Raw genomic sequence first — 19492 nt, 5'->3', positions numbered from 1 at the left:
TTCTATACTGTATCTTAATTATCAATTTGATAGCAAAGGTATTTGTACATTTCAATAGGAAATTATCCTGAATGGGAGGTTTAGATTTTCCTCACCTACTTGGCTTAATCATCCACAGACATGGCAACACTTTCCACTGCTGATGACACCCAGCTCTACCTCTCCTCCACTTTTCTCAGCCCCTCCGCTGCCCCTCTGTTGTCAGCCTGCTTGTCTAACACCTAATCTTGGATGAGCTGCAATTTCATCCAGCTAAACGTGAGTAAAATCAAAGCCACTGTCTTTGGCCCTTGCCACAAGGCCTGTACCCTTGCCAATAATTCTAATATCCCTCCTTGGCCATTGCCTCAGGCTGAACCCCATCATTTGCAACCGTGGCGTCCTATTTGACCCTGAACCGAGCTACCAACCTCATATCCTCTCCATCACAAAGACCGCCTACTTCCACCTCCATAACATTGCCCTTCGCCACCCCTGCCTCAACCCATCTGTTGCTGAAACCCTCACCCATGGCTTTGTCACCTCCAGACTTGATTCTTCCAGTGCTCTCCTGGCTGGCCTCCCATCGTCCGCTCTCTGTAAACTTTACCCCATCCAAAACCCCGCTGCATGTATCCCATCCCGCATCGTCCAGCTCACCTATCACCCCAGATCTCCTAATTTATATTGGCTTCCAGTCCTCAAATTTAAAATTCTTACCCTCATGTTTAAATCCCTTCATAGCCTTGCCCTTCTCTATCTCTATCCTGCAGCCCTACAAACTCCCACAAATTCTCCATTCCTCTGACTCTGGCCTCTTGTGAATCACCCCCTCCCGTCGCCCTGCAATTGGCCGCCATGCCTTTAGCTGCCTGAGCCCCAAGCTCTGAAATCCCCTCCCTATACCTCTCCACCTCCCTCTCCTCCTTTTGATATCTTCCTTAAAACCCACTATTTGGTCAAGCTTTTGGTCACCCATCTGTTCCCTCATTGTCGCTGGGTCACCACCTTCTCAAGGGCAGTTAGGGATGGGCAATAAATGCCGGCCTTGCCAGCGATGCCCACATCCCATGAATGAATAAAAAAATCCTATTCTCTCTTGCTTGGTTCGTCATCCGTTTTTTGATTCCACCTCTGTGAAGTGCCTCGGGACATTTTCTTATGTTAAAGGCACTATAAAAATGCAAGTTGTTGGTATACTGCTTTTGCTTTGATGTGAAGCAGTTTCCTCTTTGTAAGTACAGAAGCAGCAGAATAACCCTCAGTGTCGGATTGGCAATTTGGCATCTGAGTGCAAACGGCAATGAGATACGTGATTAGATAATGTGTTTTATGATGTTGGTTGAGGGATAAATATTGGTTAGGGCACCAGGAGAACTCCCCTGCTCTTCTTTGAAATAGTGCCATGGGATCTTTTACATCCATCTGAGAGGGCAGATGGGGCCTTATTTTAACGTCTCATCCGAGAAACGGCACCTCCTTAGAGAGGGGAAAATCAGCTAAGGTTCCTGCTGAGAGCTGTTGTACTTGATGAATGGGCACTTGGGCGAAACAACAGAGGGCAGTCAGCTCCCATGAAAGCGTACCCCAAGATGTGTCATAGGGTTGCCAACGCTGGTTGGACATATTCATGGAGGTTTCATCACATGATCTCCTGCCGTCGCCGTCCCCACCCCCACGCCCTCACCATTGGTCATCTGACATGTCCATCCTCCTAGTGAGGGGCCTTCCTACGCCAATCGGAAAGTAAATAGACTCTTCATTACCCAATTGGATGATTCTTGACTGTCGGTCAAACGGCACTTTTTCATCAACTCCAATCTGTTTGTGTTTCTGAAGGACAGCGTTCCACAAGTTCTACAAAAATTGCTAGCAATTTGTGTTTCAGTTTATTGTTAGGATGCCACTAATCTTTTCAGCTCAGTTTAAGTTGGTCAACTACATGCTATGACTCATCTCAAATTAGCCACTAATTTGATTGTATTCACCTACAACAATCCCAAAACACCAGGTGGGCTAGGAAAGAAAGCAGATACTCATGACTTTCAGAAGGAAAGAGCATTTGTCTATAATGGTAGAACATTTTAATGCTGCAGTAAGATTGTGTGGAAAATGATCGGGGGAAGGTGATTAACACTAGGTGAAGATCTAGGGGAATGAAAGTGGTCCAGGAGTGAGTTTCAAAGCTGAATTTAAAAATGTGTGTATGTATATATATATATATATATATATATATATATATATATTTTATATATATATATATATATATATATATAATAAATCAAGCCTTCCAGATCATGTATCATTACATTATATTACTTCTGATACTACTTAGAAAAGACTGCGCTGGATGGCGACTATTGTTTTTAATTTACAGTTCTGAAGAAGGGCCCTCACCTGAAACGTAAACTTCTCTGTTCGCTCCACAGATGCTGCCTGACCTGCTGTCTGTTTCTAGCTTTTTCTGGCTTTATTGTTTTTATTTTACAAGCATGCTTCTAACAGTCACAATTGAGCCGAAATGTTGCATTTGTAATCTCGAAAGGTCGGATAGTCTCTTGCAGCTAAGTATTCACACAAATTTATTACTGTTAGGTTACAGACAGTAATGAGTGAAAATTACAAGTGACCATCATGCAATTTCCCCCATTTATATAGTACTGTAATGGCAGCATCCCAAAAATAGTTGGATTAAAAATTGTATTACAAGTTCAATAATGGCATTTAATTTAAGATGGTGTTAAAAAAAAATCACTGCTCACTTAAAGCTTTTTTTAAAGATTATATCCTAACTCTAATTTATGTAAAACTACTTCCACTGATTTGGAGTTGATGGGCTGGAGCTACTTTCAATAATAGCATTGCTCCTATATTTTCTAGGGGTGCGTGTGCATGTGTTATTTTACTCCTTCTAAAAGGTAAAGCATCTACGTTTTATTGCAAACTTTTATCTAGTATAGAATTTTTGTGAGAGCCAATGTTCTTTGCTGGAGGCTATCGGTAGGTCACTGGTAAATGGCACTGACGTAGTGGGGTCAGGTAGCTTTGACATTCACACAGCCATTTTGCTGGAGAGAATGTTTTTTTGTAAAATGGACTTCAAAACCAATAAACAACCAATTTCAAATGGTATCTGAACCCATATTTAGATTATTCCGCATGAAGTAGATGCCTGTGACAGAAGGAACCATGACCAATTCAAAGTTTAGTGGGTACCGAGGTCTGTTAAAAAGGAAATCATTTTAACATCTGTTGGATGATTCATTTTATTCTTGTTGAAACTGGTTCTGGTATTGAATTTTAACCAAGTAAGCAGAATATTTGAATCAGATTATAGTCGTGCATTTTTTTGTTCTAAACTGATAATTAGGTTTGAAAATCTGGATTAGGAGGGGAATTTTTTTTTTAAAACCTGGAACCATTGTGGTCTATAGCCATATTTCAGATGGTTGCACTGTATGCAAATGAGTTATAACCAAGCAATTCACGGTGTATATGAAGAATATCACAGTAGTGTTCATTCTCGAATGCAAAAGCCACCCCCCACAAAAAAAATGCCATAAATTTGAGTGAATTATGACTGACTGTAAAAGGGTTCATCAGTTAATTGTATTAGCCTAAATTTTGTCAATTTATGGAAAGCTTATGTAAAGCTGAAGATAAATATTTTAAAATTCATTGCTAGTTGATATATCATTTAAAAATAGTTATGTGGAGGTGAATGAATGAATGAATGAATTATAATTAACGAAAAAATTGTTTATAAAACATATTAAAATCACTGGAAATGCTGAGGCTGTAAAGTGATTAGGATATTGAAGTATGTTCTGTAGGTCCACTTCTGATATTTACCATAAATGGCGACAAACAGTAAATGACTTGGGGAGTGGAGAAACCGGAAAGCAGTAATCTTACTTTTGAGTAACCAGTGACCCGTTTGGGGTTTTTCCTTTCATAATTTTTCTGTCAATTTTTCTCTCCTAAAGGTATTGGCTCCTTGATGGGATAATGTACCACAAGAGCTGGTTGTATTCTGGTACCTCACCCAAATGTTAGTTTTACTTGATAGCACTCTTGCCACTCATTCAGAAGCCTGTGAGTTAAGCTCCACTGCAGGACTTCAGCACATAGCTAGGCTGACACTCCAGGACAGTTCTGGGGGAGTGCTTTATTGCCAGAGGTGCCATCATTTTGATGCGATGTAAACTCTGTTGTTGGTTCAGGTGTACGTTAAAAAATCCCATGATACTATTTGAAGAGCAGAGTTTTGTTGATGTCATAGTCAACAATTCTCCCTCAACTAACGCTATTAAAAAGCAAATTAACTGATTATTCAACACATTTCTATTTGTGGCATATTGCCATGTACAAAATAAGTTACCGAACTTCAAAGTTAAGTCATTGTATGTGAAGCACTTTGAGATATTTGAGAGATGGGATCAGACATTACATAAATGGAAATTTTTTTCACGTGTAAACCAATTTGAGTGTTAGCAAACTTTTTAACTGCTGGGTGAATCACTGCCAACCCCAGTTCTAATGACGGGAACTGCTGGATAATGATCAGGGGAGGAAACCCTAACAGTCATTCCTCCTTTTCCCTAACTCGGAAATGCCAAGGCCAATTTTAGTGCCCCAAATGTGGCTGTGGCCACGATCAACTAACTTGGAACATCTTTGGGATCAGCCCTAGGACCTTCCTTGTTTACATAGCTTGGCTACTCATTGCCTTAACCACCTCAGATATCAGGGGAGCCCTTTTCTCATTTTAAAGCATATCTGCATATTTCGTTCAAAAGAAAGTTCAAGAAAATATTTATATTTTTAAACACTCACTCGCCTCACTCAAATTGTCTTGTAAAAATGGTACAGAAACTCTCAAGCTACTGTTGTCAAATGCTAACTTTTAGTTGCAAAGAGTTTGGGAAGCCCTGAAATACTATGTACCCAGAATTTGAGGGGTCTGTAAACTTCAACACTGCCCCCATACCATATTAAACTACTCCTGAAACAGTAATTGTGTGAGTTGTTGACTGAGGTGTTAACCTTACACCCCAACAGTATTTTGAATTTTGTACTAATTGTTGAATCAAATGTTTTTTTAAAACAAATTTTAGTGTTTGAATTGATTATTCCAGCACATTTTGTGTGAAATCCCGACATCTTGTATTCTTTATAATCTTAAGTCTTCTTTGCAATATAGGTTTTCATTTCATAGTATATTTCAAAACTTAGTTTGGGCAACATAGCATGGAATGGTGTTAAATAGGTTTGTGTTTTAACATCATACAGGATCTGGGGCTTTATAGGATATGAGCTGCTTCTGATCAAATTAATGTCTGTCATAATGTAAAGTACATTGATACCGTGCATGATCCTTCCAGCAGTACTACATGCACAGAAAGGAAGTCAAGAGTTCAGTAAAAGGTGACCTGAGATTTTGGAGGCAATTTTAATAAAATATTGACATGCAAGATATCTATCACTAATCAATGTACATATGTTATCAAGTATTCGTGCGTATTTTGTAAGAACACTAATTTTTCTTAGTGATTGTATTTTTTTCAGCAGCTTGCATGATTACTGGTATTTGTGGATTGTATTGAAGTACAAACAATGATTGTTGCCTATGTCCCTTAATGTAATCTAAAACAGATCTATAATCTATAATGCTTAGAGAGCAGTTTCATCCCCCACTTCAAAAAATCATCCCTCGATCCCTCTATCCTTGCAAACTACCGCCCCATCTCCAATCTCACTTTCCTCTCAAGTCCTTGAACATGTTTTCACTTCCCAAATGTGTGCTTTTCTTTCTTGCAACTCCCTGTTTGAATCTCTTCAGTTAGGTTTCTGCCCCTGCCACAGCACTGAAATGGCTCTAACCAAAGTCTTAAATGACACTCTTTTTGACCATGGTGCAATATCTCACCTCCTCCTTCTCGATCTCTCTGCAGTCTTTGACACGGTCGACCATACAATCTTACTTCAACTCCTCTCCTCTGTTGTCCAGCCCAGTGGAACTATCCTGGCTTGGTTCCACTGTTACCTATCCGATCGTAGCCAGAATATATTTAACAATAGCTTCTCTTCCACCCCTATGTCATTACTTCTGGAGTCCTCCAAGGATCTATTCGACCCCTTCTTCCTCACGTTCATGATGCTCCTTGAGGTCATGTATGCTGTCAACACCTAGCTCTGCCTCTTCATCAGCTCTCTTGATCCCTCCACTGCCTCTGTGTTGACAGACAGCTTGTCCGACATTCAGTTTTGGATGCACTGCAATTTCCTCCAGCTAAACGTTGGTAAGAACAAAGCCATTGTCTTTTGGCCCCCACCTCAAGCTCCGTACCTTTGCCACCGATTTCATTTGCCTCCTCAGCCATCGTCTCAGGCTGGATCAGATTGTTTGCAACCTCTGAGTCCTATTTGACCTTGATTGGAGTTTCTGACCCCATAATCCTCTCCATCACAAAGACTGCCTACTTCCAGCTCCGTAACATTATCCACCTCTGTCCTTACCTCAGCCCATTTGCTGCTGACATCCCCATCCATGCCGTTGACCCCTTCAGACTGGACTATTTTGATGCACCCCTGGTCAGTCTCCCATCCTTCACCTCATCCAATACTTTGCTGCCCATATCCTATTCCACGCTAAGTTCTGTTCACCTTTTTCCTCGTTGACCTACGTTGGTTCCTGGTCCCCAACACCACAAATTTAAAATTCTCATCCTTGTGTTTAAATCCCTCCGTGCTCTCGTCTCTCCTTAACCTCCCCCAGCCCCACACCTCCTCCGCCCCCCCCCCCCCCCAAAACTATGTGGTCCTCTGACCCTAGCCGGTTGTGCAGCCCTTCTTTCCCCCCCCACCCCACCCACCCCGCCCCAGCATTGGTGGGCATGCTTTCGGTATCTAGGCTCCACACTCTGGAATTCCCTTCTGCCTCTCCTCCATCTACTTTTAAGACCCTCTCTTATAATTCACCTCATTGACCAAGCTTCTGGTCACCCTTTCTTAATATCTACTCCTTTGGCACAGAGCCCCCTATTTCCATACACCTCTGGGATTTTTTTTCTTACTTTAAAGGTGCTATATAATTGTTTGTTGTTATAATAAGTAGTATATGTAAAGTCAACCAGCCTGTTGTTTTGGAATGACAAGCTTGTGTGAAATAATTTGTGTTCAATATTGGAGCTATTGTTTTAAAATGTAGTTTAACCTTTCACGTTGCCAATTTCTTTTCCTCTCTTTCCCCTCCCCGCCCTCAACTCTCCACCCTACTGAAGATGTTGACTCCTTGCGGGGGTGTAGTTCCATGGGTATTGATCATCATCTTCTGGTATTCATCCCCCCGCCCCGTGGCTGTTCTTCATGTGTGAGCCCAGGTAGTGAGAGTCGGAAGGCTATTCAGCTGCAGGGCAATTGCAACTGAGCACGGTATTGTCTTCACCCAGTGCACTTATAGTGAGGGGTCACTGGATAGCAGTTAGGAGCAGAACCATGACTGCTTCCCTCCCGCACCCCGCCCCCCCCCCCCCCACCTCCTTTTCTTAAACTGGGAGTGCTGAGCCAATTTTAGCTCCCCACATACTGCCCAGTTGAGGTCAACTAAATCAGCATAGACAGGGAATCAAACGTGTGACTTTCCTGATCTTTAATCTCTGTTTTAACCAAACCATAGTGGGCGCTATGGTCTTTCTATAAATACCAAGGAGCGCTCACTATTTGAGCTCCTTTATAACAGTTCATGAAGTATTGACATAAACTCTCCATATACATGGATGGTTGTTTAAAACATTTCCACCAAAATGGTTCTCAATTGTTATAGCCATTAATAGTTTAAAAAAAATGCTGAAGGAATGAATAGAAAGTGGAAAACTAAGATGATATGTACATTTGTCCAAATGGTACTAGCCATTTGACTCAGAAAAAAATCTTGCAGTGGCAGTGATTCTGTAGCAGCAAAACTGAGCATGCCCAGATTTAAAACTAATGTATGTAAATGTACCTTCTCATTACCAGAATAAGGATAGGGCACATGTATTTCTTTTATATGTTGGTTTCTTGCTGAAAAGTGTTTTTTCCACTTAAATTTTACAGATTTACATGTGCCAACACTATATCGCTGTGTATACAACAAACCGATATGCTACAGAGACCACCCGTAACTCCTGCATTTATTTCCGTAAGTACAGCAGCGTGCCTTCTGTAATCTGCTTTCCAACTTGTTTCTCCTGAGGTGGTTTTAAAATGGAATTTATTGTATTCTGGTCTGCCAGTAAACTTCTGCAGAAGCTAACTGGAAATCGTAGTGGATGAAGGAACCACAAAGCTAGTTTCAGTCCCTGTTTGCCAACTCACTGATGTTATGCAGGGATCAGATTCTCCTGTCCACATGGCATTTCAACAAATTTCATCAAGTAAGTTGCATATTGAACAGTCCATTCCCCTTATGCTAATCTATCATCACACTCAACAGCCATTTTCTAAAGCCAGGATACATATCTGATGGTTTGGTATTCTTTGTACTATTTGATATGGGTTCTTGTATCATAATTTTTGAGTCATGGGCTTTTTATGTCAATATTATACAATTGGGATAAGCCAAGCCAACATTTGCGCCTCGTGCTGTAATTGCAGGCCACTAGATGGCATTGTTTTGCGAGTCTCCCAGGTCCGCCTGCCGTTTTGTATTTTACCTCCATTTTGTCCTGCCTTTTTATGCCCATTTTGATTATGGTTTAGACTTTTTTTTTAAACCTGAGCTCAGGGAAACCAGGACGCTACAGCTGCATAATTCTGTATTTAGGCAGAGAGCCAACACAAGGGAATAAATACCCTACTTGGCCTCGTCCTCACCAATCTACCTAACACAGATGCTCCTGCCCATGACAGCATTGGTACGAGTGACCACTGCAAAGTCCTATCTTCACATTGAGGATGCCCTCCATCATTTGTGTGGCACTACCACCATTAAATTAAGAACAGATCTATCAGCTCAAAACTGGGTATCCATGATAATCTGTGGGCCAGCAACAGAATTCTATATTACCACAATCTGTAACCTCATGGCCTGGTATATCCCTCACTCTTCCATCACAGTCGAGGCAGATGACCAACCCTGGTTCACTGAAGTGTGTAGAAGGGCATGCTGGGAGCAGCTCTAGACGTACCTGAAAATGAGGTGCCAACCTGGTGAAGTTACAACACTGGACTTACGTGCATGCTAAACAGTGAAAGCAGCATGCTATAGACAAAGCTAAGGGATTTCACAACCAATGGATCAGGTCAAAACTCTGCAGTCTTGCCACATCCAGATGTGAATAGTGGTGGACAATTAACTAATGGGAGGAGGAAGCTCCATGAACATTCCCTCCCTCAACGATGGTGGAGCGCAGCACAAGTACAAAAGACATCTCAACCATAAGTGCCAAAAGGATGATCCTTCTCGGCCTCCTCCTGAAATCCCCACTATCACAGATGGCAATCTTCAGCCAATTTGATTCACTCCATGTAATCAAGAAACTGCTGAGTGCACTGGACATCACAAAGGCTATGGGTCTCGACAACTTCCCGGCTGTATTGCTGAAGACATGTGCTCCAGAACTAACCGGGCCCCTAACCCAGCTGTTCCAGTACAGCTACAACACTGGCATCTACCCAACAATGTGGAAAATTGCCCAGGTATGTCCTGTCCACAAAAAGCAGGATAAATCCATCCTGGCCAATTACTGCCCTAACAGCCTACTTCCAATCATCAGCAAAGTGATAACTCCAGTCCTCATTGCAGTCTTGGTCCAAACATGGGCAGGAGCTGAATTCCAGAAGTGAGGTGAGACTGATTACTCTTGACATCAAGGCAACTCCTGACATCAAGGCAACATTTGACTGAGTGTGGCATCAGGGAGCCCTAGTAAAACTTAAGTCGATGGTGATCAGGGAGAAAACTCTCCAGTGTCTAGAGTCATACCTGGAACAAAGGAAATTTATTGTGGTTATTTGAGATCAATCATCTCATCCCAAGGATATCGTTGCAGGAGTTCCTCAGGGCAGCATCCTAGGCCCAACTATCTTCAGCTGCTTCATCAATGACCTTCCCTCCATCATTGTGTGAGGAGTGAGATTACACAATAAAATGGGAGTGTATGGTTGGAGTTTCGAAGGCTACATTAAAGCAACTTATAACTGTTCAAGTGTATTGAGTAACACCAGGTGCTACCTACACCATGTCAAACCTGATGCAATTAATGTCACTAGTGATTACTCTAGCCAGGTAGGCTGGCTGAGAAATAAGAGAATAATGCTTCTTCATTCCCCAAAGGCAAGTTCTTTGTTGCTGCCTGACAGCGCATGGATTAAATGCCAAGACTGGAGACTTGCCAATTGGAAATTGCAGGCACAGCCCCCATTTCATGCCTCCACTGATTTCATGATAAGAAAATATCCAACTTATTTTACTAATCGTCTAAAACCCAGATCAATCGGTATGTATGCAATAATGTTACTGCCATTTTAATTACGTCTTAGAAAAGGATTATGATGGTGAACATGCTTTGACCTTTAAATTTGAATAGATGAGTTTCAGAGGTTAGACTGCCTTAAACCAATGGTATGACATTAACTTGAGTAGAATTGGTTATAAACATGGAAGGCTGCAGTCTAAATGTGTTGTGAGCTGCGTTTGCTAGTTGCTGATCAGCTTTACCTGACCTGGGATAAGGAAACTATTCTTAGATATCCATGATTCCAATCTAGTTTGGTATCTGACCCAATCTACTGAAATTTGAAATGGAACACAAGTTCCATCATGTGGATGTGAGAATTTGGCTTTGTTATTATGTCAAAAGAAATAACATGATATCCACTCAATTGTTTGTGTGGTAAAATAAGGTAAACATGACTCCAAACAAATGGGTAACAGTGTAGTAGATGGTATACTGTTACCAACTAGTTGAGCAGGTAAGATCATTGATCTAAAGTTTAAACTTAAGGGAGAAATTGTCATAGTTTTACTCATTTTGATTGTTTAAGTGTTAACTTTTAGGAATTAGCTTTGCAGGAGGAAGACATGTGGCCAAGCTGTCCGTGTTAATGTGAACCCTCCATCTCCCCCTCCCTATATTCTGTGCAGATGTGACCATATAGCCTGTGCCACCTAAATGAGTCTACCATTTACTTGTAGCAGGATGCTGATGACACTTGACCATAGCAAGCCAATGATCCTTTAAAACGGCTGTTGATAAGCAACTAGTTTTTATTGTGAAATTCCTTTGTGTTTGGCCAGAGAAACATTGTTAGTGAACTTGGGGTGTTTTATTTCAATCCTGCTTTTTTTTTAAAGCTCATATCAAAATTGCTGCCAGGGTTCTAGCCAAAGTATTTGATCACTGGGGTTGAGCTTTTCCTTGCTTTAATGATGCTGTTAGTGTCTGTCTCTTTCTGGCCCTGATATTTACTCGGAGCCAGGAAGAGAGCGGGGGGGTGGGAGGTGGATGGGGAGGAGGATTTTCGGACAGGAAACCCAGAAGTAAAGGTTTCCTGCACCCACGATGATTTTGATGGTAGGACATCTTCTAAATTTTTTTCAACAGGTTTTGCGTCCGCCAGCCAGCCAGATTGACAGGGAAAGCAGCCAGGGAGCAAGTGGTGTCTTCAGGGTTTGGATTGGGGGTGAGGAGTGGGGTGGGAAGCTGTGGAGAGGTTGGGGTCTTCGGGGTTTGGATGGGGGGGCTGATTGTGGTGGGGGGGGGAGTCGGGACGAAGTTGGACATTGTTGGGGTCCAATCGCGGGGCTTGTAAAGAGGTTTGCTTGGGTGGCCAGGGGAAGCACTCCTGCTCCTCCTGGCCCACAAGCAGTGATGTAAATGCACTTATCTCATGAATCTGGCCCTTCTCGCCTCCTTTTATCTGGCAGGATTTCCACGACCCGGGAAACCCAGCCTCCATGGATTAAAAATAAAAATAAAAATTTAGGCACACAGCCTCCTTTAAAAGATTTCATTGACCGACCCGGCTCCTGATAGCAGATTGGTCGCCTGCCCCCCGAACTGCCTCCATTAAACCTGGAAGTGGGCGGGTTGGAGCCAGGTTGCAGTCGCACTTCAAATTTCTGCAATTTTTACTTCCCACCCTATTCCAACCCACCCGTTCTTGAGAGTTAAAATTTCTGTCTCTCTGTTTATGTCTGTCTGTCTGTCTGTCTTCCCCCTCTCCAAATATAGCCTACTCCTGATGAACTTGCAATACTTTTGAGGCATGGACTCTACGCAGTTGTTGGTAGTAGTTTTCACTGTCCATCTCCTCATGTTTGCCTACATAATAGTCACGTGCTTCCATTGGGAGAGAGGGTTATTTCTTGTTAAACAAAATAGAGGCTGTAGAAATAATAGAAAGTTAGCAGGAAGGTGTGTGCATTTTTATAAATATAGATACTTATTGAAGAATAAGGCAGTCTAACTGTGTGCTCATTTCACTTTTTGAGGGAAGGTTGTAGTCAGTAATTGTATAAAGGGTATTGATATGCAAGTTGTGACCTATTGAAGTGGTTCATATTTGTTTGCATGTATTTATGGCTCTATTGTAGGTATCCCATAGTTTTTAGTGGTGTAATCCTGACAGTTATGCCAACTGTCTACACTTTATAATGTTACATCTGGGTGTGTGTTTTTGGCTGCCAAATCCTTTTATGGAACTTGTGATAACCATTAATTCATGCTGCAGACCCTCACAAATGTTTGTAAAGATGCTGTACATGTAAAAACTCTCATCAAGCACACCACATTAAAAGAAGTTGCTGTCCTGCTTGAAATTTTCACTTTAATCAACAAATATACTATATTTCTTTATGCAGCATTTACCACATTTCAACTTTTAAATCTACTTATTGAGACTGGACAAGCTGTTTGGGAGTCAGTTATTTTAAAATTTGCTATTTGTGATGTATATTTATTGGGAATGAGCAAGGCAAAAAATTCTGAGTTTCTAATGGTCCAAGATTCAACTTTGAAGAACAAAGCTTGCTGAGAGAATCGTGGGTTTGGGTCTAAATCTGAAACTAAATTACAATTGCTTATACCTTTTTATATTTTTAACAATAGCACGCTCATGATACTTGTTTTAATAACTCCTACTTATGAAATTGTACTACAATATTAAAATGAGAATTGTAACTTAAAGGTAAAATAAGCAATAGTGGAATGTTATGTTCATCTTTTCAGTTTCTTTTTAAACAGCATTCCTGATGGCAAGTTGAAGTGTATGGAGCAACAGGAGCAGAGAGGGAGCGTGACTGGAAGGGGACTGCTTTAGAGCTGCAGTTAAGAAACATGGGCCAGTGTGTCACCAAGTGCAAAAACCCCCCTTCTTCTCTGGGCAGTAAAACTGGAGACAAAGAATCTGGTAGCAAATCACATGTTAAGAAAACTGCCGGCCCCGGTGAAGAATTTAACTCGATGTGTGGAAAAGCTTCTGGAGATATACTTGCCAATGGAACAAAGAAAACTGATGTTGTATTGGAATCAACCCAGCCCCAACTTGCTCATTCTGGAGACAGTAAAAAAGAAGAACCTTTTTCACATCGTGAGGAGTTCTCACTTAAGAGAGCTGAAGAATTATTTAGCAGGTATAAGGACGCACATGAGGATGCCATCTTAGAGGAGGGCATGGAGTGGTTTTGCAATGACCTTTCTGTGGATCCTACTGAGTTCATAGTGTTGTTATTAGCGTGGAAATTTCAAGCAGCTACTATGTGCAAGTTTACCAGGTAAGAATTTCCGATAAAGTTTGAAAATAATCACTGCAGAAAGTATTTTTTAAGATTGTATTCATTCCAGTGCAGACACTGTGAGTAAATGCTGTATTCATCATGATAGATGTAAACATCTATCTATCAACTACATGAAAGAGCTAAAGTAGTTCTACTCTGACTGAAAGGACTAAAAGTAAGGCTGTCTCGTGTGCCCCTTCATGCTGAAAGGATGAGACGTGCTTGGTGGTGAGTAGCACTTGCGCTACAAGTGATTTATCACAGCTTGACATCCTGTGAATTTCTACCCTTGTGTGGTGCTATTTGCTACCTAAGTACTATGATTTAAGCTTAGAAAGTCCCGAAAGCAATGAAAATACCAATATCTGCACAATGACAAATCTCTGCCACAAAAATTACTTGCCATGCCATGTGATTGTTTGTTTGCTGTGTGAATCCATTGAAATAGTACTGATGGGGTACAGTTCCTTCCACCAAACCCCTCTTCCCCAGTTCCTAGAAAATTGTAAGCAGCCTAACTGAATTACTGATATTTGTGATTCTGAATAAATTGAATGATGAAGCAGGCCAGCTTTTTAAAAGCGGTTCAGGGTCTGCATGCTGGCAGCATTTGGAAAAGGTACAACAGACACTGAGTATGTTCATCTTCAGAATGCTAACTATATTCAGTCATGAAATGGAAAGAGCCAACCCACTAGCTACATTTCCTTGAGTTTTCTGAAGACAGCAGAAAATTTGGCCCTATACAAGGATCAGAGTCTGATTGATCTCTGCACCCAAGTAAAAAATCAGTAAAATCTATCCAAGAAGGAATAATACTACAATTTTGGATTGTGAGGTGAGAGCTAAAGCTTATAGCATTATCTTGCTCAAGCTAATTTTATACTCTGGTAGAGCACCATGTTGTTTGACACAGGAAAACAATTTTGGAAGTAAAGAAAGTCTTGCAATTATATAGCGCCTTTCATGACCTCAGGACGTCTCAAAGTGCTTTATAGCCAATGAAGTACTTTTGAAGTGTAGTCACTGTTGTAATGTAGGAAACAACAATTCAGGTTTTTTTTGCAAAGAATCATAGAATAATATGGCAGAACATTTTCTGTCTTCACTATTTGTAGCAAAATTGTAAATGCATTGTAAAGAAATCTTCCCCAAAACCCCTAACAAACAGTTCTTTTCAAGTCTTTGAGTTACTGCAGCTGTCCAATAGATACATAATGGTGACCAAGTATGAGGTCAGCAGTGATTGTAACTTGGAAGATGGTGATCCTGAGCAACATTGTGGCAGTGTAGAGCTAGGGACTATCTAGGAGGAGATGAGAGGCAGACATACTAAGAATAGGAGAGTGGTTGATTTGGGGATTCTATAGCCTTTTCTACAGTTGTGACCAGGATTCCCAAATAGTATGTTGCCTCCCTGGTGCCTGGGTGAAGAACATCATAGAATGGGTTGGAAAGCTTCTGAGAAGAGAGGGGGAGTAGCCAAAAGTCATGTTGTATGTTGGAACCAGTGACATTGAAGTACGTTTGATGTCTTCCAGGGGGAGTTTAAGGTGTTAGGCACTAAACTGAAAACAACATCTTAGTCTCTGGATTGCGTCTTGTGCCATGTGTCAGGTTAAGGAGGGGAAGATTAGGACGGTCATTGCATGACTGCACTGCAGGAGGGTAGGGTTCATATTCTTGGGGTACCCGAGCAAGTCCTGGAACATGGGAAAGCTAGGTTGGATACTGGAGAGGGAGAGCAGAATTGATAAAATTGTTGTAATAGAAGTAGAAGACTTAGCTGAAATAGCAGACAAAGCATATAGAACACTACCAAGTGCCTCTCTTTTATATATAAAAAACAATAAATTGCTGGTGATCCTAATAGTTCAATCTGAATGACCCCTTTCTTGAGCTATCTGTTTCTATCAAACTTTGAGATCTGGGAGGGAATATTTCTGCTGTTACTATTGATGGGCGAGATCAGCCACTTCCTCTCTTTCTCCCTAATGGTTTACTTATAGAACTTATTTTCTGCCACTGCTACTCTTCATGCTCACACCCCCATCAGTGCAAGTCAGGGGCTCTTACATCCAGATAGTGGAATTTTCACACAAGTTAAGATGAGGCCCAGTATAGTTCTTACCTGGCTGTTCTCGTCTACCAGTTTTTGAAATTCTTTGGTGCAGTTTACAGTAAACAAAATTAATTGGTGAATTATCAAAAAAAAAGTAAGGCTTTCTCCATGGGCTTATTGGTGGCCAGATTATGGTTTATCATTTTGATGAACTGTTGTTTTCCTTTTCTCCAATTCTCTTCTGTCGTCTCCTGAAGGCAGTGAAATATGGTTACAAAGCCACGGATAGCTCTTCAGTATCTCGCCCAAGTGGTCATTCTTTTGTGCCTGAGCCTATACTGTGAACGTCAGCTGTTCAGGCAGGGTACCAAGTCCTGCATAATCCTGTCCTTGCCTGCAATCTCTACGTGTACACTTTACGACGGGTGTCATCGTATCAGGACTGGGATTTCCCAATTTCGCACTCTTTTTTGCTCCACTGCACCCTCTGTGAAAAACCATGAGACACTGGTGGCGCTGTCGCTCTCGCCTCTGCTATTTTGACCACACCAGAGAGTTTCAAAAACTGGCAGAAGAGAATTGCCAGGTTTTTACATTTTTATTCACTATGTTGTAACACAAACACATGTTTTGTGATGTGACAATGCAAGGACACTTTTTTAAAGGTGTGCCAAAAAACTTAAATTGATAATTTTAACATAAATGAGGAAACCATAGGGTGTCTGAGAGTTAAAAGGGTGGTGTAAACTATTCTCCATGTGATCCTAATCTTTACAAAATTTGGAGTTTATTTATGATGCTAATGAACTTGCATGCATGATACAGTAGACTTTCCAATGAGCTCAATCATTACACCAGCCAGAGGTGTATTCAGAACACTAAAACATGTATTCGCATTGTGTATTAATGAATTATTGTACAAATTGGGCTGATAAAGTTTTGAATGTATGTTGCACAGGTAAGGTGCTCTGATATTAGGTTAAAATCATTGTTAATTAATGTATAAAAAAGCTGATTGTCACTTGTATTAGATAAAAGTATACTGTTTCTAACTTTTTCAAAAAATAAATACATCTGAAGGATCATTTCTTTTCACCTTGAGAACATTTGCTTCATGTATTGGCTGGTTATGTGGTTCAAGACTTGTGATTTTTTTTTAATCCTTTTTTATATAGGAAAGAATTTGTGGAGGGATGTAAAGCATTAAATGCAGACAGTATTGAAGGAATCCGTGCCAGATTCCCAAGCCTTATGAATGAAGCCAAAGTTGAGGACAAGTTCAAAGATTTGTATCGGTTTACGTTTCAGTTTGGACTAGACTCTGAGGAAGGCCAGCGATCGCTACGGAGGGAAATAGCTGTTGCCCTTTGGAAACTGGTGTTCACGCAGAACGTACCATTCATTTTGGACCAGTGGCTGAGCTTCTTAACTGAGAATCCGCCTGGAATAAAGGGAATCTCTCGAGATACGTGGAACATGTTCTTAAATTTTATTCAGGTGATAGGTCCCGATCTAACAAACTACAGTGAGGATGAGGCTTGGCCAAGCCTGTTTGACACATTTGTAGAGTGGGAAATGGAAAGAAGAAGAAAAGAGGGGCTGGCTGAAGAAGCATTGCATTTAGTTACGGAGGCTGCAAATGTGGAAATGTTAGGACAAATTGCTACAGACTACCACGTAACAGATAATGAGTAGTGAGCAATAACTGAACATGACAGCCTATGTAGTTTACTGCTCCTCACCACCCTCAATTGCCTTGTTGCTAAAAGGGCTCCAAGATGCTGTAATAATTTATAGGCACTTTTTAAGCAATTGGGTAATACCTTTTTTAAAAATGCTTGTTCACAAAAGTATGCAGTAATTCACTAGTTGCCCTAATAAAAGCAGCATCAGTTTCAGCCTTTGAACACTACTAGTATGAAGTAGTTTGACATCGTTATTGCAGAGTTTTTGTCTTTGCTTATAAAATTGTGGTGTTATGGAATTCCTTGGTTTAAAAAGTTGAATAGTGCCAGAGCTCACTCCTGCAAATTGAATTAGTAAAAGGCTGCTGTGTGTGATACTGCTTGTAGCAGTGAAAATAGTATAAAATATAAGACAGTATTAAACATTTACCAGTTTACTGATCAAGAATTGGAGAAGTGTTGCTATATTCAAAATGCACGACTCCTGTCAGTTATTCAAATGGCAGTGCAGTCTTTCAGTACATCTAATTGGTAGTTGTGTTAGCACTGTACTCTAGTACACTGTGCAAGGTTCCAGGGTTTGCAGTACATGCACACACATTACACGTGTGGGCTCATCTCTGTGAAGTTTGTTTCCTTGTGTACACCCTAATAAACAGATGGGTTCTTTTGAATTCCCCTTGGTAAAGTCACAGTGATCTGGATCTCTATCTGAAAATATTGAACATGTTTCAGCTTGTTAGGTTTACAATCCATTGTTACAATTTAGATTGTGCTACTGGAGCATGCGCGTCGTGATTATATTCACCAGTACGAGTTCACTTTGGGGCACAAAATGTGCATTTATGTAGATTGCACCTGCAGGTACCATGAAAGCCCCATTGATGATTCTTGCCTCAATTACTAGTGAGTTCAAAGACCAACCCTTTGGATAAAATCAAATCTATGGCTGTCTTAGCATCTCACCTAGAGGGAACACCATTGCTACCCTGATTTGTCAAGGTGGCTTACTCACAAAGCTCATTGCACTATTTTCAGAGTCTTGGCACAGGTTTAACACCAAGAGTATTCAAGAAGCAATAGGCAGCAGGGCTTAAAGGAATGGGATCAGTCCTGCAAATACTGTTGCCTTAACTAAAATCAACTGAAATGTGATTTATTTTTTTTTCTTGAATTTATTACTGAACTACAGCTTTCTATTAATCTGATGAGGTTTGGCTTTTTTTCCTCCAGTGTCCATTCAAATTTTTGTGAAAATTCAAAAATGTCCACTTTACTGTATTTTTGTTACAAAGAATTTTATAGTTAATGAGTGACATGTGGAAAGTGTACTTGTGACCGTACATGTCATATTGCATTCTACAACCTTTGGGTGTGTTACATCTGTTGAGTGTATCTTGCTGATTTTTACGAATACATCAGATGAATGGTTTCCATCTTAAAACTAAAAAAATGACATTTTCTAATGTTTTAATTTTCCTCCTTCAAACTTACTTGAGGACTTTGGATCTTGTCTACTGTCATTTTGGATTGCAAGTTCTTCCTACCTTGGATTTTACACAGAACCAACAACACTGAATTTTCTGTAGCAGGAATACAAATTTAATTCTTAAAACTCTGATATAATCTGTGCATTTAGCTTGTGCTACATGTATATTTTATAGAATAAGTTTTGGTGCTTTCACTTCTGGGGCTGCAATTCTGTGGTCTGTGGGGTTGTTGTGAGTCTTGTTGGTTTGTTTAGTTGTGTTACCATACTTAAGATACTTGTCTCTATTTCTGAAATTTACTGTCTCACCTTGCATCACTTTTAGGTAACTTACTGAAATGAACAACTTTTTGCTAATAGTGTGTTTCTACCAATGCACTGTCTTGTTACCATCAACTGTACATTTTATGTATTCAAATATTGTATAAATAATGGATTTATTTAAAGTTGAAATGCTTTGTATGTTTTACGTACTGATTATTTTCCAATTAAAATGAGTCAATTGCATCCTTAGT

At 40.6% G+C, this 19492-nt stretch overlaps 1 protein-coding gene across 4 annotated transcripts in view; it reads left to right on the top strand.

Annotated features, from left to right (window-relative positions):
- dcun1d3 (defective in cullin neddylation 1 domain containing 3) overlaps window positions 1-19492 on the top strand; it is a 31491-nt gene extending 11999 nt beyond the window's left edge. For 2 of the 4 annotated variants that reach the window (XM_068003265.1, XM_068003264.1), the window contains exons 2-4: window positions 8077-8161; window positions 13209-13738; window positions 16979-19492. In XM_068003265.1, the coding sequence (XP_067859366.1) occupies window positions 13302-13738; window positions 16979-17498 (957 nt within the window). In that variant the 5' untranslated portion in view covers window positions 8077-8161; window positions 13209-13301 and the 3' untranslated portion in view covers window positions 17499-19492. Of the gene's footprint in view, window positions 1-8076; window positions 8162-8255; window positions 8397-13193; window positions 13739-16978 lie in introns of all 4 variants that reach the window. The other 2 variants (XM_068003267.1, XM_068003266.1) reach the window with 2 other exon arrangements.

Source organism: Heptranchias perlo, chromosome 22 (assembly GCF_035084215.1).
Source record: "Heptranchias perlo isolate sHepPer1 chromosome 22, sHepPer1.hap1, whole genome shotgun sequence".
NCBI lineage: Eukaryota > Metazoa > Chordata > Chondrichthyes > Hexanchiformes > Hexanchidae > Heptranchias > Heptranchias perlo.
This window is presented reverse-complemented; position numbering and strand designations above follow the sequence as displayed.